This window comes from Bemisia tabaci, chromosome 4 (genome assembly GCF_918797505.1).
Source record: "Bemisia tabaci chromosome 4, PGI_BMITA_v3".
NCBI classification, from domain to species: domain Eukaryota; kingdom Metazoa; phylum Arthropoda; class Insecta; order Hemiptera; family Aleyrodidae; genus Bemisia; species Bemisia tabaci.
The window spans coordinates 8,204,317-8,230,504 of record NC_092796.1 but is presented as its reverse complement, the minus strand read 5'-3'; the positions used below and the strand labels follow the sequence as shown (position 1 = coordinate 8,230,504).

The 26,188-nt window shown below is 42.1% G+C and overlaps 2 protein-coding genes across 2 annotated transcripts in view; one reads left to right on the top strand and one right to left on the bottom strand.

The window, feature by feature from the left end:
• The window catches only part of timeout (circadian regulator timeout), a 285,339-nt gene that overhangs the window by 93,850 nt on the left and 165,301 nt on the right, over positions 1 to 26,188 (bottom strand). The gene's annotated exons all lie outside the window — the stretch shown is intronic.
• Positions 224 to 24,455, top strand: LOC109037573 (uncharacterized). The gene is made up of 2 exons (XM_072299232.1): positions 224 to 308; positions 22,204 to 24,455. The coding sequence occupies exon 2, from the start codon at positions 22,314 to 22,316 to the stop codon at positions 24,453 to 24,455; it is 2,142 nt and encodes a 713-aa protein (XP_072155333.1). The 5' UTR covers positions 224 to 308; positions 22,204 to 22,313.

Genomic DNA, 26,188 nt, shown 5'->3' with positions numbered 1-26,188 from the left:
TTGTCTGTGCGAAGAAAATTCTGCATAAACTTCAAAGAATGATGTCAATTTGTTCTCTTTTAAAAGAATAACATACGAGGCGGAGATTTTCAGACACCACAAACGAGTCATTGTGATTGCCGACTTACACTGTCGAAATGTGAATGTAAATGAACGCGTGGAAATAATAAAAAGTTATATTTTCGGAGGGACAATCGTAAAATATGTGTACTGTTGTTTGTTTCAGATCTAAACTGACACGCTAGGATCATAGGCTCAGAATCCACCCTGATGGTCCTCCTGGAAATGAGGCGAACGACCTGATGAAAGTAAGTAGTAAGTGCCGCACCTTCAACGCATCGATGGCCAAATCGCGTAACCACGTATCTCCATTGATATATATCGAAATTTTCGCTCCTTCTTATATTTTTCAAGAAAACAAGTCAAGTTTATGCATTAAAATTTATGAAAAACATCCTACTGACAGAGAGGAAAAGCCAAGGAAGTTTTCAAGAAATTACGTTGACTTGTTTTCCAAAGAAAAAATAAAATATGACGAGAAGCCTGCAACGTCGCAAATGGAGAAATGTGGTTTCGCACATTCACCATTGACTTAGTTTACACGGTATTGGTATTACTTAGTTTACACGGAGAAAAAAACTTCGTGCTTGAGACCCAAAGTTGAGGTCATACGGATCTCTGAAGTTTTCGGATCACGTATCTAAAAACTTGAGGTCGAGCTGCCGAAGTTCGGATCAGACATCTGAAGTACTTCGATATATACCAAAGGGTTCGGGTCACACATCTGAAGTACTCCGGTACATACCGAAGTGCCTCGATGTCTGACCTGAACTTCGGCAGTCGACCTCCAGTTTTCGGATGCGTGATCAAAAAACTTCAGAGATCCATATGACCTCAACTTCGGGTCCCATGCACGAAAATTTTTTCTCCATGTAGTAATTTTAACCGTAAAACGTGTTGTGCCTAAGAAATGCTATATCCTCTTTAATACGCAAAAGGGAATTAGCTTTTCTAGCTCGTCAGTGATGAATTGAAATGTTGAGCTCTTCGCTGCGGCTTTTGGCCCCGCGATGTGAATTGTACCTTGTTAACTGGTTGCACTGATTAATGTTACCATGCGCCATTTAGTCAATCGTGTGAATGTTCGTAATTTGTGGGTTCATTTTTAAAAAGTCCGTACTTCTGTCGTTACATGTTTTGATCGTGCTGTGATTGGGCAACTCTGATCTCTAGTTTAAGACGTAACCAGACCTTACCGGTTGTGCGATACGAATATGCTCGTTATTTCAAGGATAATCCAAAATTGCTTTCTGAATTGTTGGACGAATTTATCACTTCCTCTAAAATCTAACTTGAACCAGGAATATAGGATTAAATTAATTTTGGCACGCCATTGATAATTAGAACGCTGACACGAATTTTCGTCGCAAAAATAGTGGACGATAACAACTGCAATAAAATTTTCAGATAGAGACTCACTAATCTCATTGCGGAGCTTAAAACGGAACCTGAGAGCGGGCGTCATTAGCATGCAGATGAGCCTTGATGAGTCAGGCCACGGATTAGTCCTGACGCACTGATGAGTTTTGCTGTCCTCCGCTCAAATCTCCATCTCCAGCAAATCCATGGATAGGATGCAAAACCACGTAATTCACTTGACACGTTTCAAAAGGTCCTCGTCAACTTCATTTTACAAAGATGCGAAATCAATACATTGCTTTGAAAATTTGTCTGACCTGCCCTAATCATTCCATTTCACTGTCCTGTAAAACATTTCAGGCCAGGCTGTTGAGAAATCTCCCGTCTAAAAAATAAATTGAGCGAGGAAATTTTAAAATATTGCAGATGAGATACGTACACTGGAAAAAAACACATTGGATCTAGAGTCCAGACTCTTGAAAACATTGGGAAGAAAAAATACTCTTGATTCAATCAGATTTAAGCTTAAATCAAAAGGGAATCCGCTCAAATGAGGAGGCTTGCTTCTTGATTTAAGCTTAAATCTGATTGAATCCAGAGTATTTTTTCTTGTCAATGTTTTCAAGAGTCTGGACTCTAGATCCAATGTGTTTTTTTTTTTTTTTTTTCCAGTGTGGTGTTATGGCATGACTCAGTCATCAAAATAGAAAACTGTAAATTTGAAACTTCTAGGTCTTCTTTTTTGCCCTTTGGCGGTGTGGAAAAATGGACGGTGCGGCGTGCCGTAGAAAAATAGTAAGGGATTCATCATCTTGACTGGGCTCTTCGGCGAGGCGCGGCGGGTGAAATTGATTTCGCTCCTTCGACTCTATCGCCGCATCGCATCCTACGATTCCGACACCCTCATTTGACAAGACGCGCTCGCTCGTCAAATTTCACGTCTCCCACTCTTACGGGCCATGAATAATTCACAATGAGATACATCCTTGTCCGACTCGCTGACATAATGTCCTTGTTAGCCGCGAGTCTGTGCATGTGTGCGTGTAAACGGGAAAGGATTTTATTGCGCGCGTCAGTCAGTGTGGACGCGTTTCAACTTCTCGCCTGTCGCCGCACTGTGGTCCCTCTCTTAGGGAAAGTAAGACCAAACATACGGTTACGAAAATTGGACTACATTTTGCAATTCGGAACTATAATTTCTGGCTTATCTGTAAAAACAGGCATAAGCATAAGGAAACTGATGTTATATACGTTGTTTCTAAACTGAGCCAGAAATTATAGTTCCTAATTGCAAAATGTAGTCAAATTGTGCATCTTTGCTTCACCCTACTAGTCTCTGAATTTGGAAAACATGCTTTTTATAAAGCTAGGTATACTATTTCCTAGGAGGAATCGTGATCTGTAACGGTGATAAACCACTAACCGCTCACAGGAGCTGGAGCTCGTGTTACCTACACTAAAATCTGGAGGTCAACTGACATTGAGCCAAGGTCACCATTCCACGCTTCGTGCAATATCTTCCCGCAAGCAATCGTAACATCTGAGAGAGATACCACTATACGGCCACGTGGGAGCTTGTGTTGCCTACACTGAAAACTGAAGGCAAACTGACATTGAGCTAGTCACCAATCGCTCTATGAGGTTTATTCCAGCAAAGACAAACTGACCATAAGCAAAAAGCTAAAGTAGAGGAAGCAGGGCAGAAGTGGGAGAAGAAAATGTGAGGAAACATTTCTCAGTCTTTTTCTTTATCTTCTTCCCCTTCTCCTTCCTCTCCTTTTGCCTATTCTTCTCCTAATTATATCGAAGGAACTCTGATACGACTATTCGAACTCCGAAGCGCGCGCCGCTGCCTAGTCAACGAATTGAAGGCGTTTTGTGGATTTGGTCCTCTCTCGCTTTCTCAATTTATTTGCAACTACTTACGATTTGAGTTATTATGAGCGGTTTCTTGACACTTCCCACAAATAATGTTCCGCTCAACATTCGAAGGTCACCGAATATCACGTACCTGGAACAGAAAGATAAATCCAATATTAATATACACTTAGTAAAAGCAATACCAAAGTTGATGATATTATAAAATACTGCCTCAAACGACTCGTGTGACTTCCGGAAGTCCGAAAAACCAAAGATAGGTGCTGGTAAAGAACAGCATCACCTCCCCCCAATGGGTCATAAAAACACCTGTTAAAATTACGATCACAGGTGTTGTGTAGGTACGCTAAAACAAAAGGCAAACTGACAATGAGCAAAAAGCTGAAGAAGAGGAAGCAGGGACAGAAGAGGAAAAAGAAGGAAACATTTCTCAGTCTTTTTCTGTATCTTCTCCCCCTTCTCCTTCCTTTCCTTTCGCTTATTCTTCTTCACTTCCTTCTCCTTTATCTTCACCTCCTTCTCTTTCTTTTAATTACTCTTTCTCCTGATGAGAGCCAAATGATATGCTGAGTTGGCAGCACTGCAAAGGCAGAGGGGATGATTCAATGAAATAAGTGCGGAACAAAAGCGAGTAGGGAGAATTGGGAGAAATAAGACGGCTCAACGTATTGAAAACAAACAGAGGGGTGTTGAATATAATGAAACACTTCAACTATCACTCTTTCAGGAGAGAAAAATAGTCTGGGAGCGGATCGATAAGGATTTTCTGCTGCGCGGAAAACGTTATACGCATTTAATATACACATCGTTGCGAGAATTCTTTCCGGGCTTAGGTGTACGTGGAGAAGTTTACTATTGCTTTTTGAGATTTGATTCTTTTAACAAAACGGCAAGTACTCAGTCATTTTCCTTGAATAGTCTCCATTGGAATGAAGTTAAATCAATCAGAAGTTAAAAATTAGACTACATTTTGAAATTAGGAACTAAAATTTCCAGTCTTTTCGTGAGAACACTAATCTGCACTAATGTAAATTCTATTAGTGATAGAGAAGAAGAGACGGAATAATATACATAGTAATCATTAGTAATAGAGGAGAAGAGATAGAAATAATATAGTTAATAATATATAAGTGATGTAATGATAAAACAGCATTTAAATATATTAAATTGATAAATGTAAAGAAAACATGCGTTGTCTCTAAACTGAGCCAGAGATTGTAGTCCCAAATTACAAAATGCAGTCCGATTGGTCTTCAACGAGGGCTAACATCAATACGCTACAAACAGAATCAAGAAACCGCATTTCCGCGGAGGAAAAAAAAAACTGAATTTTGAGCATTAACGCGGATTAAACGGGATAAGTCGGACCTACCCTTTTACGCACACATTACATCCCCCTTTTTTTTATTTAAAATTGTGGTGTAATTGTTTATCGCACATAGTGATCTCTTCTGGAGAATTCTAAACTTGGTGGCCGCATCAAATGGATTACATTTTGCAATAAGGAACCACTATCTCTAGCTCCTCCATAAAAGCACCTTTCTGTCCAAGGAAACCAATTGCATATATGTTGTTTCTAAAATGAGCCAGAAATAATGGCTCCTTATTGCAAAATGTAATCCAAATATCCTGCGACCATCGGCAACGACGCCTTGTTGGATGTCGACCGCATGTCGGTCTAGATATTCATTTATGGAGGAAGCTCGGCGAAGAATTTTTTTTTCTTTTTTTTGCGCAACTGTCAAGGCTAATTCGCATAAATCATGAATTAATTTTAATTTTTCGCTTTCCTAGGAGCCACGGGCGACCTAGTAAATATGTATGTATACATCACGCTTATCTTGTTTTTTAAAAGCTTTCTTTTGAGGTTATTTCGCTTTCCTGGAATGCTACCTGACGTAGCAGCCCCTTGATAAAATGAAAAAAAAAACTAAACATCAATTTTTTTGAGAAGTACTCTTGGTCGATGAAAAATTACTGTTGAAAAAATTACATTGGAATATGGTGATTGAAAAGATCTTAGCTTGTAAAATACATTTTAAACTTATCACTTATCTCCAGACTTTTAAGGACCCATATTATTAGCGAAGAACAAGTTTTTTATAAGTTTTTAATTTAATGAAAAAAAGAAGAAAAAACTCCCAACATTTAAATTACTACTTCGATGAAAATAGCGATATTGCGCAACAGCGATATTATGATCAAAAACAGGGAGAAACAACAACACAACGCGCTGAGAAAACAAGAGCCTGAATTTGAATTATGGGCCAAGGAGCACCCTCAACATCAACGAGTCGTCTCTGATTTGCTGACACCCCCCCCCCCCCCCTCTCTTTGCTTCTACGACCGAAAAATGTGGTTATCTGATCCAAAAACTTAGGTGTGCCATAGAGGCTAATGGTGGTGAAATCACCACAAGGATTCTCAATTATATCGAATTGGATCCACGCAATAGCCATGACATAACCTCTTTCAAAGCCACGACGAGAATTAATCGATATAAATCGCTTTTCTGAGACGTTACAGTAACAGCGCACATACGAACCGAAGTTGGGTTGACGTAACCGAAGTTTTTTCTCGGTGCGTGGCAACGTGGTCACGACGCTCCAACGCGCGTGTTTCGCGCGCGGATGTTATTAGTCGGCGCTTTTAAAATCTCGCGGAGAAGTAATTAGGATAGATGTATGACTGCGCACCGTGATAATCAACGTTACAGCGGTGGGAGCGTTTTCTCCCCCTCCCTCTCCCGCGCTTCTTCGCGGCCATAATTCCAGACGCCAACTCTAAATTCCTGTTCCGAGTGCATTAATGCCGGCGCGACGGCCCTGTTTTACATTCCTCGCTCACCCCCGGAGCCTTTTTAGGAACGCATCACGCTAAAAACACCTTCCGCGGGGTTGGTTGAAACGAGTCAAGACCGCATGATAAGGAAGCCTCGCCAAGATATTTACGAGTCCGCCAGTGAGAAAAATTACCGGGCCCGCGCTTTTCTCTAAATTCCCGATTCCTTGCGTAGTCATTTCCTCTTTCATCGGGTAATACGCTGCCATGCTAAGAAAGAACGCCGTAAGAGCCATCAGGCGTTACCAAATCTCCTTCTACAAATCACCAGTTTGCATTAAAATTTGTGAACATTTTTTATCCGATTTCTCAGGGCATTTCGTTCGTAATTTAATCTGAATGAAAAGTCTGGAAATTTCAGATATAAATCTTATCAGAGTGATATTTGGCAACATCATTGGGCAGCGCCTACAAACCTAGGGAGATACTCCAAGCATTGCGCAATGCGTGAAGTATCCCGTTAGGTTTGTAGGCGCTCCTTTCGCGCTGGCACTCAACTACAAACCTAGGGAGATACTTCAAGCATTGCGCATTGCGTGAAGTATCCAGTTAGGTTTGTAGGCGCTCCTTTCGCGCTGGCTCTCAACTACAAACCTAAGGAGATACTTCGAGCATTGTGCAATGCGTGAAGTATCCAGTTAGGTTTGTAGGCGCCAGAGCTCGTTCCGCGCTGGCACTCAAGCTGCTCCGCTCTGTTTGGCTCTAATATTTAAACTCGCGGAGTCAGCGTTCTTCAACTCGTGATTTTGAAATGTTAGCTCTCTCTGCGTGGATTATCCTCATTTAAATTGATGGATAAAAAATATGTATTAAAGGAAAATATGATGTGTTTAGTTGTCCAATAGAACATAGTTTTCTGCGATAAATTAATCGCAAACTGTACCGAAATCATCACAAAGTTTTAGTTGGTTTGTGTTTCACTTCCTTTATTAACCAAAAGTAAAGTAACACAAAAACACAAATACTTTCATTGGTGTGCTTACGGCTCACAGTATGTTGCCGTTGAAATATTAGCACTCTCTGCGTGGATTATCTTCGTTTAAATTGATGGATAAAAAATATGTATTAAAGGAAAATATAGTGTGTTTAGTTTTCTAATAGAACATAGTTTTCTGAGATAAATTAATCGCAAACTGTACCGACACAAACTTTGGGTTGGTTTTTGTTTCACTTCCTTTATTAGCCAAAAGTAAAGGAACACAAAAACACAAATATTTTCATTAGTGTGCTTACGGCTTATAGTATGACGAATGATTGTCTCTCAATGTTGGCATTGACAACCAGTTCTCCGACTGGGAAAAACGTCTTGAGCAGAATAATACTTTCTGGAGATTTTGAATGATTCTCGCGTCCGAAATGGACCGGGAGTGCGGATGACGGAGCAAGGCGGGTCGTTAGAGGAGCAGCGAACACTCGGCGGGCGTCGGGCATCGGGGCCGGGGCCCTGCTCGTTGCATTTCCGCATGGATTAGCTCAACTTGGATACGAGTGCAATGGCTCGTGCCGACAACTCGATTGGAAACGGAAATCGGCCGTCCCTCTCTGCAGCGCTATCTCCTTCCGCCCCCCCCCCCCGGCCCCCGCGGGCCCCGGGGCCACTGTTACTCAAAAATATTCGCCACCCGTCCCCCAGCCCCCGAACCCGCTTCCCACGTCCCTCGTGCGAATAACCTTTGTCTTAAAACCGGGATCCATCACTCCTGACGAGAAAAGTTTTTTTTTAGACTTTCTTTTTTGAAAAATAAAGAATTTCGGAGGAAAGGTTGCCAAAACAAGTTTTGGCTTGGGTACCACCTGGGAAGAGGCGAAGGGGACGTCCCGTGGGGGGGGGGGGGTGGCGGCAGGGCGCTGACGAAGAGATGTTGCGGTGTCAGTTGCCCGAAAACCTCTGGGAGGACAGGCATGTATGGCGTTTGGGTGTCGCAGAACGCCAGAGTGCGTTATAGGAGCGCCTTTATATTTATAAGAAAAAAACTTACAAAATCCTATGCGACGATGGTTGAGGGACGATCGGATATGTGTGTTGTTAGAAAACCAACCTGACCAAACGCCAAAATAGTCTAACCGGCTATTTTTGTCGACATACAAACGCCTTCTTCAGAGAAATCTTCGGTTGTGGGGTCACAAAGAATGGCCCCACAACCTTAGGGAATACGATCCCCCACACACTCACTGCCAGCATAGTTCTGACTTTACGCAAAATTGTATCGCGTTATGCAAGTGACTAATCTGCATTGAGAGTTTTAAAAAGACCCAAGTGTAATAGTATTGAGCTGGTTCTGTACCGATTGCCTAAAAGTTAAACGTAAATATTTTCGAAATCGATTTTTGGGATCAAAATAAGACTTTTATGTTCTCTACAGTTTTCCGGAAAATCCTCCCTCAGAGTTACACGCTCTCAAAGTTTGGGCCAGAACCAGTTTTTTTCTTGATTGTGGCGACAGCTATGAATCGAAAGTTACTGTACGCTTGAATAACATTAGAAAAATACACAACCTACTATCCTGTATTCCCGTGTGCCCTTACTAACATGTTACCCGTAGAAAACCCGTGTTTTTTTTAATCCGCGAAGTTTTTACGGTGAATGGATGGAATATGCACCAACGGCGCGGAGGGACTACAGGCGGAGACCTTTTTCCGGAGACGGGCATCGAGTTGGAATCCAAAAGAGATAAAACGGCCGGGACAGCCGGAAAGTTCTATGCAATAAATTGCGAAAACCCTGCTCGCGCCAAGTTGCACTTATTAAACCTGTCTCCAAAGTGAGCTTTTAGAGCCGGCTCCAAGGCCAGCGGCGAGACGCGTTGCCAGCACCTCGGACGAAAATTCACATGCAGAAAAATAACGCTTGGCTCTTCCACTGGAAAAAACGCCTCGTTGTGTCAAAGGAACTTCAGTTGATTAATTCCTAGAAAACGACTCCTATTGAATGAAATTCCCTGACATTTTCCGGATTTTTCTTGGAATTTGTTTTAAAATTCCCTGCAGGGTGTCTACTGAAACAGGCTGGTCAAAAATAAGTACTTTTACAGTGCATTCTCAAGAAATTCAGTACCTTCTCCAACAGAAAAATTCTGTACTTTTTCAGTACCTCCATTTGACGAAATTCGAAAAATTCCAGAAATTTTAAATTGCGACAAAAATGAAAAAAAATTAAAAAAATTCCGGACCTTTTTGCGGAATTTCCGCACTTTTTCAGTACTTTTGGACCGCCCTTAAAAAAATCAGTACTTTTTCCGGACTTTCCGGACTTGAAGACACCCTGCCCTGGCATTCAACGATATGCGGAATGATTAAAAAATTGTGATTTCCAGACCTATACACGCAGTACTTATTTTCTGAAACGTCAAACACCCCCTTAAAAGCAAATAAGGAGTATTCAACCGTGTTTCCTCGACGATTTCGTCATTTTCCCTCCCATTTCCCAGTTTTGACTAATTTTCCAAAATTCCTTGACATTCTTCTGTTCTTTTTAACGGCGGCAAACCTGAATATAATCAAAATTAGAGGGTATGCCACGTTTTCAATGTTTTGGATGCAGATTTTTAAGTATGTTAGCTCTTTGGAAGGAAAAATTGATCAACATAATGATGTTCCCCAAGTTCGACGAAGCTTAGTTATCCGCATATTGCTTACCTTGATGCGTTAAAATAACTTGTGCTTCTTTAAGCATCGATAAATTTCGGGATAAATGTTTACTCGATAACAACAACTAACACAATCTTAAATTGACTGGACTTGTAATAAAGATATTTTGCCTACATATTTGAACCATTTCCAATTGCTTAGGCAGATAGTCAATGCTTCAATTTCAGACTGTAATTCTGAGATTTTTCCTAATCTTTTGACAAAATACCTGATGACAGTTGCCTTGCGACTTATGTAAAAATCCGCTTCGAGATATCTTCGAGGATGCAGCACTGGAAATACTTGCTGTAAGCAACAGTGATTTTGAATTTGCCGTTCAGGGATATCTTTCGAACTAAACAGAAAAGATGATTATAAAAAAAATTCCGGACCTTTTTGCGGAATTTCCGCACTTTTTCAGTACTTTCGGACCGCCCTTAAAAAAATCAGTACTTTTTCCGGACTTTCCGGACTTGTAGACACCCTGCCCTGGCATTCAACGATATGCGGAATGATTAAAAAATTGTGATTTCCAGACCTATACACGCAGTACTTATTTTCTGAAACGTCAAACACCCCCTTAAAAGCAAATAAGGAGTATTCAACCGTGTTTCCTCGACGATTTCGTCATTTTCCCTCCCATTTCCCAGTTTTGACTAATTTTCTCAAAATTCCTTGACATTCTTCTGTTCTCTTTAACGGCGGCAAACCTGAATATCATCAAAATTAGAAGGTATGCCACGTTTTCAATGTTTTGGATGCAGATTTTTAAGTATGTTAGCTCTTCGGAAGGAAAAATTGATCAACATAATAATGTTCCCCAAGTTCGACGAAGCTTAGTTATCCGCATATTGCTTACCTTGATGCGTTAAAGTAACTTGTGCTTCTTTAAGCATCGATAAATTTCGAGATAAATGTTTACTCGATAACAACAACTAACACAATCTTAAATTGACTAGACTTGTAACAAAGATATTTTGTCTACATACTTGAACCATTTCCAATTGCTTAGGCAGATAGTCAATGATTCAATTTCAGACTGTAATTCTGAGATTTTTCCTAATCTTTTGACAAAATACCTGATGACAGTTACCTTGCGACATATGTAAAAATCCGCTTCGAGATATCTTCGAGAAGATGCAGCACTGGAAATACTTGCTGTAAGCAGCAGTGATTTTGAATTTGCCGTTAGGAATACCTTTCGAACAAGACAGAAAAGATGATTATATCAAGACGAAAGTCGCTTACATCGAGCGGAAACGTGCTTGATTCAAGAGGAAATCTTATTGACGGCGAATTCAAGTCATTTTCCTCTCAGTGAGCGCTTCCATAACAGAAAACCAAGTTGTCTAGCAATTTTGGATTTGCCCATTCCCTATAATCCCTGATATTTTTTGAGCCATTCCCTGATGACTGAAGAACCTATTCCCTGATGTGCATAGATCCCATTCCCTGATATTCCCTGATTTTTTACCGGAAAAAAGGTAAAATTGCTCCTTTCTTCGCGCAAAATTTTTGGCTTTCCGTATTTCTCATCCTGATGGGCTCATTCCCGGTTCGAGCTCTCATTCCCTGATGAATTCCCTGATTTTCCCTGATTTGAGTCATTCCCTGATGGCTCCCTGATTTTCCCTGATTTTCAGAAACTAGACACCTTGCGCAAAACCAAAAAAAAAACGGCATCGAGAGTGAGAAGCAATTCCGAATTCCACCCCTGCTCTCACTCAGATGGACATCCTTCATCAACAAAGCAAAACTTGGAGCCTCGCTAGAGTTGGCAATCGTCCCCGAACTCCCCAAAGCTTCTCTTTGTCCGGGGGTAGTTTTCATATTTGGCAGCGTTTCAACCCCCGCCCCACCCGTCCGGGTCCCGTGCACTTTTTAACATTGTTGATTCGCGCGTTTTCGTCCTGCTCGCCGTATAATAACCCCGTTAAATAGGCTTATAAATATTTGATGCCGCTGTGTCGCCTCCGCGGGTTTTTGTGCCCAACTGCTCGGCGAATGACGAGCGACGCAAGTGTACTACGTGTTTTGTTACATCCGGCTTCGACTGTTTACACGGCCCAGGAGCAGCCATGGCGCCTAATTGGCGGGAGTTTTCGAAACTCGCGTCGTTATAAAGAAAACTCCCGTTGGAGTAGTTTTGTTCCCCCTTGGAAATGTGCGTCAAGTGCGTTGTTCATGCTGCTGTGCTCAGGAAAAACGCCGTATGAACCTTCAGGCGTTGCCAAATCTCCTTTCATTAAACTAGAATTTCCTGATAAATATATGAATATTTTCTTTCTGGTTTTTTAAATAATTTTGTTTACAATTTCCTCTAAAAATCCTGAAAATTTCGAGGAAAAAAATTCATAAATTTCCTCAACAATAAACATTTTATCGACGGAAATTTGCAACTCTCGAATTTTCATGACGGCGTTTATCCTTAGCACGGCAGTATACAGGGTATCTAGTTTTTTTTTTTCCATTTAGGGAAATTCTGATGAAATCCTGATTTTTCCTGATTTCTGACTGATGAATCCTGATTTCATAATTTTTCCAAATCCCGATTTTTTGCGGAGAAAAATTAAGCGTATGCGAAAGCATAAAAAAATCCAATCGGACGGCCGACTTTTCTCAAATCCTGATTTTACGACCGATTTTTCCTCAAATCCCGATGAAATCGGGATTAAATCCTGATTGACCTAATATCCTGATGGAATCGAAAATCGGATAATCCTGATGCCAGACACCCTGTATTACAATTTGACGATGAGCTCTATTTCGCTCGGAGCGAAGAGTTTGAGCCGCGTGTTAGCCAAGGAAGGACACTTTCTCTGCAGAACTACCCGTTTAGACGACTGGTTTGTGAGATCGAGGAGTCGATGATACCCATCGCTCGCAAGACTCTTTGGCGTTCCTGGAAATTCTGGCAAATTCTCAGAAATAGCACGGCCTCATTAACTGCATCTGAAACTGCATAAGCGAAGGATTCGGGGAAGACGGGGCGCGGGGGCGGAAACTAATAATAATGCAGAGAAGACGGAAGCGGCGCATCGAAAGAAAAAATTCCCGGATCGATGAGCCACGGCCGACGATGGAAAATAAGCTGGATCTAATTTCGCGGATGCAAAAGCATTCATTTTCCAGATGCAGGACCGGTGCCGCTCCCGGTGAAAAGTGCAATCATCGGAGTTGCAAGGGCGGATTGCGAAATAATTGGATGGCTTCTTCGCTTCCAAATTGGTTTTCCTTGCTTATTGACGCAGTTGCAGTCTTCAAAGATAAGCAGATAAGAAGAAACGATAAAAAAATAATAATACAAAAAATGAATGAAAAATATATTGCTGCGCCAAGCGTTGACTCGGGATTTACTCACGGCGTGTACCTGTAACTTCACTTGGAGGTTTTTTGTGGGAGGCGTTTGCTGGATCTGTATATTGCGCTTCAATGACAGATTCTCTAGTAACCGAGATATCGCCCTTTGAAAATTCGGGTTGTTGACGTCATCCACCGAGGTAGCGACACCCTTGGTTCCTTCTACCTTGCTTTCATCCGAGGTTCACGTTGAGTAACCAGTGCGTTACTGACCGATAAAAGCAAGGTGGAAGAAACCAAGGGTGTCACTACCGCGGTGGATGACGTCAACAACCCGAATTTTCAAAGGGCGATAACTCGGTTAATTGAACGTAGAAAGTTGCGGTTGGAACAGATTTTACCATTTTTAGCTAATCTGCAAGGATCGAGCATCAAAACACGATTCTAAGCGCGAATTATCGGAAGGAGGAAAAATCTGCAGAAAAATTCCTTCGTTATTCCCGACTAATCAAGGTTAGGGAATTCTTTGCGCACTAAAATTGATGCTTCAATGACTGTTCCTAAAATCAGGGTTCCCACAGAATTTAGAAAATGAAATTCCCTGACATTTCCCTGATTTCCCTAACACATTTTGCTGAAATTCCCTGACAATTGAAGATGTGACGGATGGTTAAGAAGGCATAATTGAAAATAGTTTTCAGGCAAAATTTGTTGTTCGAAACCTCTTCTAAAACGCCATTCTAAAAGGCAAATGAAGGTGATGTAACCAATTTTTCCTGACATTCTCGTCATTTTCCCTGACATTTCCCGGTTTTCCTGACTTTTTAAATTCCCTGACATTTCCCGGTTTTCCCCGACTGTGACAACCCTGTAAAATACACAAAAATAAGTGAAAACTATTAATTTTTTGGATAATGGAATCGAGCCATGACACGAAAAACCTCTCCGAATTCCGGATCAAAATTTCCGACGCACCGTCAAACGGCCGTAATTGCCATGCGAAGCGGCATGGAAGGGATCGGGGCCGCGTGAGACACGACTCGGCGGAGTAGAGTAATTAAGACGGACCGGGCCGCGGAAGGCGTCACCCGAAAATTGGTTTCATTAATCCCCCGTCCACCCCCTCACCGCACCCTCGGCCTCGGTCTGACGGTGTGGCGGGGCGGGGAGGGGAGGGGTGGCGACCGGTACAACCTCATTTGAGTGTGTCGCTCGGTGTCAACCTTTTCATTAAAGCTCTCCGACGGTCGATCACCGATTCCACCTCGCGCCCCGCGCCATCCTCGTCGCACAATGGATATAGCCAATCGGAGAGGTCGGACATGGAATTTTTTACTCATACTCCCAATTTTTATGCTTAATTCGTCACATTCAAAAATTTATAAGGGCAAAGTTGCCAGAGAATTTAGAAAATAAAATTCCCTGGCATTCCCCTGACACATTTTGGCAAAATTCCCTGACAATTGAAGATGTGACGGATGATTAAAAAGACATAATTGAAAATAGTTTTCAGGCATTTATTGTTCGAAACCTCAAACCCAATTATAGAAAGCAAATGAAGGTGATTTAACAAATTTTCCCTGACATTTTCGTTATTTCCCCTGACAAGTCCCGGTTTTCCCTGATTTTTTAAAATTCCCTGACATTTCCCAGTTTTCCCTGACTGTGGCAACCCTGTAAGGGATGTTTCTGGAAGAGAATTTCACGAGGTAACCAATGGAACCACTTTTAAAACCTCCAAGTTTTGTATAAACGGAGTTATCAGCTTATAAAGTTTCCAAATTTTGTCCGACCTCTCCCGTCGACTCGACCCTTTGTGCGGCGCCAGTGAGCGGTGTCACGGTTGTCCCGTGAAAACTCGCCGGAAAACAATGCTTTTAATTGGACGCTTTAATAACGCGGTAATCGTCCGCGGGGAGCGAGCGTCCAGCGGGTCTTGTCCAGGGTTCCCTTCGCGTTTTGCGTTACGTAGAGCAGCGGGCTGGTTACAGCAAGAAAGTAGTGGTTCCTCATCCCCAAATGAATTCCAATTAAGCCCAGTACTGAGCCTTGTTTTGCGAAATACACCGAATGGAGATGTTGCATGTGTGAGGGATTTGCGATTTGACCATTGATTCTTATGTAAAAGTTTGCGAGAAACACGATGGTGCCACTGGTTTTCTCTGAAATCATCTCCCAAGCTCAAAAAAAGCTCTCAAAGTGAGGCTAAAATGGAGGGGATATCCCACCCTACCCTGAGAGTCCACCTCTACATCAAAACAAACTCTCCATGCAAAGATAGGGAGTAAATACAGTAGCAGGGTTGCCGTGTTTTCAATTTTGGAGTCCCCAAATAAAGTGGCAGCCCTGCTACTGTATTTGCTCCCTATCTTTGCATGGAGAGTTTGTTTTGATGTAGAGGTGGACTCTCAGGGTAGGGTGGGATATCCCCTCCATTTTGGCCTCACTTAGAGAGCTTTTTTTGAGCTTGGGAGATGATTTCAGAGAAAACCAGTGGCACCATCGTGTTTCTCGCAAACTTTTACATAAGAATCAATGGTCAAATCGCAAATCCCTCACACATGCAACATCTCCATTGCGGTGTTCACCTTGAAACCCATAAGAATAAGTGTTGACCATGGCCCATGTCGAAGTGCACTTACCGCTGTCTCCTGAAGGACAAGGGTGCTTGACATTAATTGCGACCGCAGCGCCGCGTCGCGCCAGCGAGCGCGATGCGAAAACGATCGTGGTCAGAGTACGAACGCGCAGCTCATGGATGAGACTACATTTTGCATAGTAAGGAAATATAAATTCCAGCCCGGTTTAAAAACGACGTATGTGCCATTAGTTTACCTATGCACATAAGTGTTTTTTTTTTTTTTTTTTTTTTTTTCAGATGAGCCAGAATTTATAGCTCCAAATTGCAAAATGCAGTCCACTTATATCAAATTATTTCGGACGTCAAATTATGAAACTTGGTCGATCCACGTTCTCATTACACACTTCGGTACATTACGATCGGCTGCAAACTGTTCCATGTTCACGTACATGGATGGGAATTCCTTGTTTTATCGATAGGAACAACTAATGGATTTGGATCAAAATATCTTTTGGGAGACTGGAATCCTCGTCGTTTCACAGAAACTCACGTTTCGGCGACAAAAATGCAACATTCGACTTTGGACAGGGTTGGATATGAAACATCTCGATACACGTTTCCTCATCATTCTACGTGGAATATAGTAGATGGGCTACATATTTTCGTTAGCTTAATTCACCCCCCCCCCCCCCAAAAAAAAAACCAACTTAATTCCTCTACGAGTCAGTTGACTCAGCATACTTCCAAAATCAGAGCATAATATCATTATTTACATCACAGTGACCTTATTTGTGGGCCTGTGTCACGGACGAGGTTGAACTCAATGAAACTTTGGATCAAGAAAAATAACACAAAAATTAATCCCCTCCCCTCTTGCTTGAAACACGCCATCCTAAAATAATAAACGTACGATTCTCCTTTGAAGGAGAGTAAGTAATTGATTTTATTCAATTCTCAGCAAAATCAGCCGTCGACTTGGATGTTAACATGAATGGCATGAGGAGAGAACCCGATGCTAAATTTACGAGACATTGTAGAGGGGACGGAATTATTACGACTCGGCCATAAAGACGGCAAGGTCGGGGCTCCTTCACGGTGCCGGCGAAACGAGAGGATAAGACAAATGAAAATAAAATAAGAGGGTTTACAGCGGGTCTAAGTTGCATGCTGTCTTTTTAGATAAAAAACTGCGGCTCTTAGCATCAGGTCGCGCGGACGAGGGTCAAAAGTAAAACGGAAGTAAACACAATAAAAATGTCGACCCCATCCCGCGGGATCCGAAAGGGACGGGTCGGCTTTCGGAGGACACGACTCTGCGGGCCACAGCCAGAATTTCAAAGGTATTGCCAGGAGTAAACTTCAAGTTTTCGTCGCTGGGCCAAAAGTTTTAAAGCTAACACATATGTCTATAAACGTTGCTATACATACAACTGCCACTGCACACTTCAACTGCTATTGTAAAACACACATTGAATTGTTGCCAATCGCAACTGATCAACTTGATAAACATTCTTGCATCTTTCCACAAAAGAGGTCATTTTCTTCACAAATGCCAGATTCCGCGTGCAAGGCTCCTACACTGGAAAAAAACACATTGGATCTGATACCAGACTCTTGAAAAACATTGAAAAGAAAAAATACTCTTCATTCAATCAGAATTAAGCTTAAAATTGCAAAAGGAAACCGCTCAATTAAAGAGGCTGGGTACTTAATTTAAGCTTAAATCTCGATTGAATCAAGAGTATTTTTTTTCTTGTCGATGTATTCAAGAGTCTGGACTCAGATCCAATGTGTTTGTTTTCCAGTGTAGGGATTTATACACTCATACAATCTTCATAACCCATAATTTTTTCTTAAGTAGAAAAATACACAATGCTCCAAATAAACTTAAAAACCAATACAATGGAACGAAACTTTTAGATTTTATACTTTTGCCGAGAAGTATGGAAATGAATGGATTATGAAGTTGATGAGGCGAAAATACGCGTCAATTTCTGATTTTTAAAGTGTGTCACACTGGTTTACTTGTTCGCTTCCTCCCATGAAGTAAGTAGTAAACCTGCTGAAGGAGAGATTTCCTTTGCCCGGTTCGATTCCGCCCTATATTATTCCATAGGTTTTTCTTGGTATTTATTGGTTATTTCAGATTTATCAGATGCGTATGACACCGTAACATACTTCGAAGGCCAGGAAAAATGAATCTTTTCAAAACAGCCTCTGTCTGCCCGGGAGGAAAAAAAGAAAAGAAAACAAGAAGAAACATCCAACATGAATATGTTGGAAAAGCGTGCCGAAGAACTGAAATCTAGTGTGTGCACTATTTCCATTTCAACGAGATGTGTATAAATTAGTACTCTCTGCAAATTGGGGAGGAATTATTGATTTGATACCGTTGAATGTAAATACATTTTATTGAAAATACATTTTATTGAATAAAGAAAGTAACATAATTATATTGGATGAACAAAGAAAATAACATCATAAATCATTTAACTGAATTGGTTCATTCAGAATTTCAAATTAAAGTTTGGAAATTGTTCAGTTTGTTGCGTCATGTTGGAGATTGCTCAGTTTGCAGCAGCAGAGTATGGAGTTTACTCTGTTTAATGAGTCAAACTTTGTCTTTTCTCTTTTCTTCGATTGATTTGTATTAAAATGAGACTTTAAGGTATCTTTTCTGGAAATAAAAAAAAAAAAAACGTGACACCAAAAAAAAAAAAAAAAAAAAAAAAAAAAAATGCAACTTACACTCAGAGAATCAACAAGGGAACCTAACCTCCAAAACTCTGCCTTCCAATTGGTCGAATTGGAGATTGCTCACTTCGCTGCAGTTGTAACTATGGAGATGCAGCCAACTTGGGTTTAACCGCTTTTGAAAAGACGCTGATTCGCTAAATAGTTATGGCGGCATTTAAACTTCTAATTTAAATCCTCCGAGCGTAGAAAAGCTTATTTGACGTACCTATGAAAGAAAATAATACGGTTTCCACGGGAAAATGTTCTCAAGGGTTTCCAGTAACAGGATAATTCGGTTTCTCGATGAATGACCTTCAGGGCTTGACACTATAACGGTTCAAAAACGGAAGAACGGATCCGACGGAAAAAAAATTCGGACCGCCCCTTGAAAAGCATTGGTCGATCGGTGTGCTGTACTACAGTACATCCGAGTGATTTCAAAAAGCGAGCCCTATAGGCACGCTTAAAAAATTGGTCGATTAAGTTTTCAGTTTACATTAGACAACATACCACTCGAAATTATTTCTTACGCGCGGAATTCTTTTTCGATATCGGAAAATGCGGACAACAATTTCATCTTACCAAACATTTTTCTGATTAATTAAGTTGCACCTCCAGTCTTTTTAATTAATTTTGAGGTTTATTTATTAGCCTGCGCCTGGACCCCAGTCGTTTCAGGTAAAGAACATGAGAAGGATTCTCGGTTTATTCTTATCTAATATTGTGTTATGAAGAACCTCTCGTAAAAACATTCTGAGAATACATACAAGTGTTAATTTATAACAAATATATTTTTATTTTTAGCCTGTTAATGGGAAAATTCTCCAGTTTTCGTTTGAATTATTCGATCTCTGTGTGGTGGGAGGAATTTGAAAAATTCAGTTCGGTATTTTCCGCTTTTACATAGCTCAACAGCGCACCCTCGAAGAATGTTAATTCGTTTCCGTAACTTTTCAAGTTCAAATATTTCCTCCCTATCGCTGACGTATTAAGTAAAAACGTCGAATCAAAAAACGGGCGTTGCGAAATTTCTCTACATAAAATATAAGTTCATTGGAAATTTGTGGTTTTTCTTATCTGAAAGTTTAAGAGAATATACCGTCATATTTAGTCTATCGTCTCTGAAAATGTTGAGGTACATAGTCAAATCTTTTAGAGATTTTACATACTTTAATGAGAAGAACTTTGGTAATATTCAAAGGGTCAAAAGGCGTTCTTTCTTAGCATAGCAGTTCATCTATAGGCCGAAGCTTGTAAAACGCCGCGCCGCGCGCCGGTAATGTTAAGCTTGGCCCTCATCCTTAGGATCAGTGTTTTCATTTCATTATTGAAATTCGGTTCGTTTATAGAGCGATGTAAAAGTTCTAGATGTATTTTCCCTTTCGTTTACTCATTTAAAACGTAGCATCTTGTTAATGCGCGGAAGGAAATCGGTTAGATAATTGGTTAGATTAATTATATCCATCATTTCTAACAGAAATAAATCCATACGCAAATGCTTATTTTTCCTTTCCGAGTATTTAGCAAAGTTTTCTGTGTTTAACACTCAAAAAATCTGGGGTGTAGTTTAACAGGATAACATGGTAGGGGAAACATCTTCCTACGAACTGGTGCAGAAAACCCTGGTAAAAATTGGCGATAGGAGCTGCGTTTCAAAATACCATTGGAGTTCTTACAGCCGACTAAAGAGGACGGTAGAAAATCATACAGCTGACTGTACTAAGTGGAATAAATCATACGGCCGGGCTACACGAAGCAATAAAAAATTATACAGCCGGGCTATAGTTCCTATCGCCGAGCTTTACACTTTATCGCCATCGGCTATAAAAGGCGGTAAGAAATTGTGTAGAAATTCGTGTGCTTTGTAAATCCTTAAGTTTGTACGGAATCACTTTAATATTTACAAAACGCACATTATATTTTCCTTTACTACATATTTTTTTTCATCAATTAAAATGAGAATAATCCATACAGAGTGCGCAAACATTTCAAAAGTCAGGAGTTGAAAAACGCTGACTCCACGAGATTAAATATTAGAGCCTAACACAAAGCGGAGCGGCGGCGCACTGGCGCCTACAAACCTAACAGGGATACTTCACGCATTGCGCAATGCGTGAAGTATCCCTGTTAGGTTTGTAGGCGCCAATGCGCGTTTCGTGCTGGCTGCCCACCTGCCTCGCCGCGCCGTAGCGTACCACGGCGCTTGAAGCAACTATTTCACACCAGAGGTATTGCACAGTATCATACGAAATTTAAGGCGCTCCAACATATTAGGAATGGCAGGCATCCTTCAAAAGTACGGAGCTTTCCTTGCAAAATAAATCAAGATACTACGGCCCAAAAAGAGAGCGGTAGCCCAAAAACTCACTAAGTCCTAGCATCCGTAATTAGTAACGTTTAGCATACACTTTATCGCCAGGCTGTTGCTTAATCGCCATCGGCTATAAATGGCTATAAGAAATTGTGTAGCCGGCTATAGAAGCTATTGGAAATCTTACAGGCGGCTGTAGGTCTATGTTATTTTGGAACACAGATTCTACTGCTACTTTTTACCAGGGAAATCATTTATTTCAAAGGAACATTGATCCACTGTCTCTTTTGTGATTTACATAGAAGGAAATGTTTCGCTACTCGGGGTAGTCCTCCAGAACGTATTTTCTTGGTTCCTTGGGAATTAATGTTTTTCAATGAAAGGGCAATGGATGTCCCATAAACTGTGACATTTTACTATTACACCATTTCTAGCACCCTGAAAAAACGTCATCGTAGGGTGGCCTTGGCAAATTTTGCGGTGATTTTAGAAGTGCCTTGAAATATCTTAAAAATGACAACATTTTCTCTATAGAGTTCATCACTTTCTGTGGGTAACAGAGAGAAATCATTTCAACCCCTACTCATATACATCAATGCATTTATTTCGGTTAATTTTACTTAAAATTCATTTGAATTGTCCTTTCTCTTGACTGTAAATGAACTATTTTAATCCCGATTTAAACCAAAAAAGACCTCACAGACTATGCAAAGTAAACATTGAAGAAACCACCATGATAAAGGCTACAAGTCATTTATCAAAAGATGACGTACCTTAAACTTGGGACAAGCACTAAAAAAAAATAAAATTGACTTTGCTTCACCATGTCACAATAATATGGTGAAGTGCGGACAATATGTCGCCCAGTAAAGTGTGGATATGCTGAGGACAGTCGTCGGCAGTAACCACAGGATGTCTACTAAAACAAGCTGGGCAAAAATCAGTACTTTTTCAGTACATTCCCGAAAAATTCAGTACCTCATCGATAGAAAAATTCAGTACTTTTTTAATACCTCCATTCGACGGAAGTAGAAAAATTTTAAATATTTGAATTTCTCGCTCAGATTGAGACAAAAATGACAAAAAAAAAAAAAAAATGAAAAAAATTACGAACCTTTTGCGGAATTTCCGCACTTTTTCAGTACTTCTGAACCCCACTGGAGAAAAAAACACATTGGATTTAGAGTCCAGACTATTGAAAACATTGACAAGAAAAAATACCCTTGATTCGATTAGATTTAAACTTTCAAAAGAAAATCCGCTCAAATTAAGAGGCTTGGTTCTTGATTTAAGCTTAAATCTGATTAAATCAAAAGTATTTTTTCTTGTCGATGTTTTTAAGAGTCTAGACTCTAGATCCAATGTGTTTTTTTTTCTCGATGCCCTCTCAAAAAATCAGTACTATTTACAGACTTTCCGGACTTGTAGACATCCTGTGATTACTAAAAAAGATACAGATGGAAGATGCGACTTATCATTTTTCTAACACGATTTCTTGGCCTGTTCGCAGGGGGAGCCGACCGCCGTTGGAGATCCCGGAAGGCGTGACGAGGAGCTGCGGACCAATGCGCGCGGACTAGTCTCGAAAATGCCACGAGCGATTCCTGGCGAGCAAGAGACATGGACGCCTCGGTAAGATCCCTCATCGTCGCTCTCATCGTGGTCGGCATTTGCGGGGAGCGGACCCCCAGCTCCGGCGATGCGCGGACCCCCAGCTCCATCTGCTTCGCCGCGGGCCACGGCCGATTTTGCGCGCACCTCCGAGCTGCCGGAAACCTGAGCGCGGCGCCGAGCATCGACTTCGTTCCCAACCTGGTCCTCCAGGTGCCATCCGCCTCCGCGCTCAACCTCTCCCACAATGCCATCGCCAACCTGAGGTTCCGGACGTCGACGATCCAGCTCATCGTCGACTACGCGCGGAACCTCACCTTCGACGATCCCGCTCAGTTCAAGACCGCAACCTCACTCAGCGGTTTACAATCTCTGATCCTGAGCCACAACAGGATACGGAGTATCCGGGGGATCTTCACTCCTCTAGAAAACCTCCGACACTTGGACTTGTCGTACAACCTCATCGTGGACATCGACGAGGCGTTCGCCGAGAGTTCGCGGCTCCTGACTCTGGCGCTCAACAATAACCAGATCGAGAGTTTACGGCGGGAGACGTTCGAGCACCTGCGGAACCTCCAAACCCTGGACCTGTCCGGAAACCGGTTCACTCGGTTGAACCTGGACATCTTCGAGTACCTGAGCGACCTCCTGGTGCTCCGATTGAACGACAATTTCCGAAGCTCGGAGGAGAACTTTATTCTGAGCGCTGGACAGAGGTTCGAACGGTTAGAAATGGCCGCCACGATGCTGACACGAATTCCGATAGCGCTGACCAGGTCCATCAGGGAGTTGGATTTGTCTGATAACGAACTGGTCTCGCTTCAGTGCGGCGAGATGGACAGCTATCCCCTCCTCCGGAATCTGACTCTGAAAGGCAATAAACTAACGACGGTCGAGGAGGACAGTCTGGGTCGGCTGGAGTACCTGCTGGAATTGAACCTGCACAGCAATCATCTCCGGCAAATCCCGCTGAGCCTCCCACCAGGATTGCGCTACCTGGATCTGGGGGCTAACCGCATCGAGAGTGTAAATAGCACGGATCTGCAAGGACTAGCAAACCTGCGGGTCTTAATACTGAATAGAAATAAAATCGAGTATATAGAGGAGACCGCTTTCAATGCAATTAGCAGTTTAGATCACTTAGACTTGTCGAATAATCCGATAGTAGTGCTTACCAATAGACATTTCGTAGGTCTGAGGGTTGTGAATTTACAGCTATCAGGCCTGGATCGACTTAGCTGTGCAGGCATTGTTAACTGCGATAAGACGTTTCCCTTCACCGAGCTGGATCACGTTGAAAAGATCGACTTGGAATCGAGTCCGGTGCTCGCTCATCAGTTAGCGTTGGACCAGTCTGCTCAGCAAGCCTTGAGCCGTTTGAGGTATTTGAGTCTGGCCAACACCAATTTGACGACCTTGAATTCTATGTTGGCGAAAAATCTCAGACGCCTGGACACGCTCAATCTATCTCAGAATCCACTCAACTGCTCAGGGCTAAGCTGGTTGAAAGAGTGGCTGTTGAGTTTGAAACCTAATTTTACAGATGAAAGCTCCGGTGAGGCAAATAGGAGGGATGAATCCGTCACAATAAGTATACAATTAACGCAAGAAAATGTTCCCGACCGACAAAAAAATGAAAGCGTTCAAGTTCAAATACCCGTTTGCTTTTCACCGGAGCAGGAACGCGGGAAGTATCTGACTGATTTGGAGTTTGAAACAACGAGCGGTAAGAAAGCGGACCGGGCCAATGTACCTAAACTTGAAGGTACGAAGATCAAAGAGCGCTATGAAGAAAAATCAACCGAGCAAATTCATCCGCCTACCAAAACAAATAAACTAACTGAAGATACAAAGACTAGTAGAAAAAGCAAAAACTTGACTTCGATGAAAGAACGAACGGAAGCGAAAAAATCAACGGTTCAGGAGATCCAAACTTCTGCACCTGAACAACTCGTGCTCTTGAAAACAGAAGGGCTGAGTCATGAAGGTTCCGATATCGGTGATGTGGTTTCGAACTCCGTTTCGACGGTGGAAAAAAGTGATGAGGTTTATTACCAAAGCGACGAACCTGATGTTAACACGACGCAATCGAAGAGTGGTGCAAGCCAGCAGTACTTAAGAGCTTCGGCGTGCTGCACAGCAAAGATGTAGAGTACGCGACGACCGAACCTATCCAGGCTGACGGTCCTTTCGCATCGAGTCTGACTTCATCGGAACTCGACGAGGCGAAAGCATCGAAACTTGAGGTGAAAACCATAAACAAGACGCACATTCAATTGAGCCGATCGGGATCCCGAAGAAATCAGAACGTTTCGAGACCTGAGTCACGAGCAAATGAGACCGGTGATCCCACAACCACACCTGCGCATGATAATCACACTTCCGTTAAGGTACCTGAAAGCACAACAGCTAAAAAAACTAAAAATTCTCAGATCGGCTCTCTAAATTCGGCCCCAGCAGGAAATTCCTCGATCACAAAACAAGAGCCGAGTGATTACTCAGTCATGACGCACACAAGTGAAGGGTAGCCCAAAGTACAATAGTAGTGCCAAAGTTACTGCCGATAGTAAAAGTAGCGTTAAAGGAAAAGATGGTAAGAGTGATAACCGAAGAATTGTTTCCACATCCACCATAGTTCCTAAAATGTCAGAAACATCGGAAAAAGTCAACGAGCAGATGACCACGACGCAAAAACCGCGAAAGAGCAAAACACACGACGAACGTGTTGGATCGCGGCCGGCGAGGAAGAAACTGAGTAAAAAAATAAAATATGAAACGACAAGCCAGGCAGTTACACCACCCACACTCCAGGAGACGACCGTCAGTTCCGAGAAACAAGAAGAAGAGACGAGGTCCAGAAACGATCAGACCAAGCGAGAAAAAATTGAAGAGACTCGAATAACAGGTACGAAAAACAGCAACGGCAAATTCACAGAGAGAGGACGTGCTCTGATGACTCACAGTGAAATTATACCTGATACAGTTAATGACAAAAACCCCCATAAACAAGAAGAAAGAACGGCTGAGAGACTAGGCACAGATCTGAAGGCATCCAGCAACACTCCAAAGCACGTTTCAGAACTCAACGATAGAAGCAGCCCGTCCGACGAAGCATATGATAATTCACGAATGAATAACACGCCCGGACATGTCTCAGAAAACAAGAACGTTACAGACAACAGTGAGCGTAATGTAGGAAAACCAGTGAAAACTAGGATGGACGGAAAAAGTCAAAAGAACAATGAGAGTAGTAAATCAGCATTAACTCCATACACAGGACGTTAAATGAAAGTAAAACAAATCAGAGCGAAAACACTGGAATCGAGAAGAACAAAGTGATGAATCTTGCAGAAATGATGGGACTACCGGTGGTGAAACACCGAGCAACCGAAATAAAAATGACAAGCATCGAGAGTCGAGCATAATCACAACTCCAGATGAAAAAATAGGTGTTGCCAGCGACAATAAGAAACGGCGGATCTTCAGCTGGAGCGGTTAATCCCTCACAGCAAGGCCTATCCCGAGAGCAACTGAAAGGAGACAGCGACAAGACGTCGTCAGACCTGGGGAGCGAACAACTGGCGGACAAGAAGATGGGCAAGGAGGAGCTGGACAAGGGCGGCTCGCACCCGGGGATGCTCGTGTTCCTGCTCATCGTCAGCGTGCTCCTCTTCACGTTGTCGCTCATGCTCATCTCGCACTGGACCTGGTGCCGGCGGCTCAACATGTACGAGCTCGGCGACCAGCAGATCCTCGAGGAGAGCGACTACGAGATAAATAGTCTAACCAATTTCAAGGAGCCGCAACGCTGGTGACTCGAGGCGCCGTCTCCCGGTAGCGAGGAGAGGTTCTGACTTTATTCCACATGAAGGTCCAGTTACACG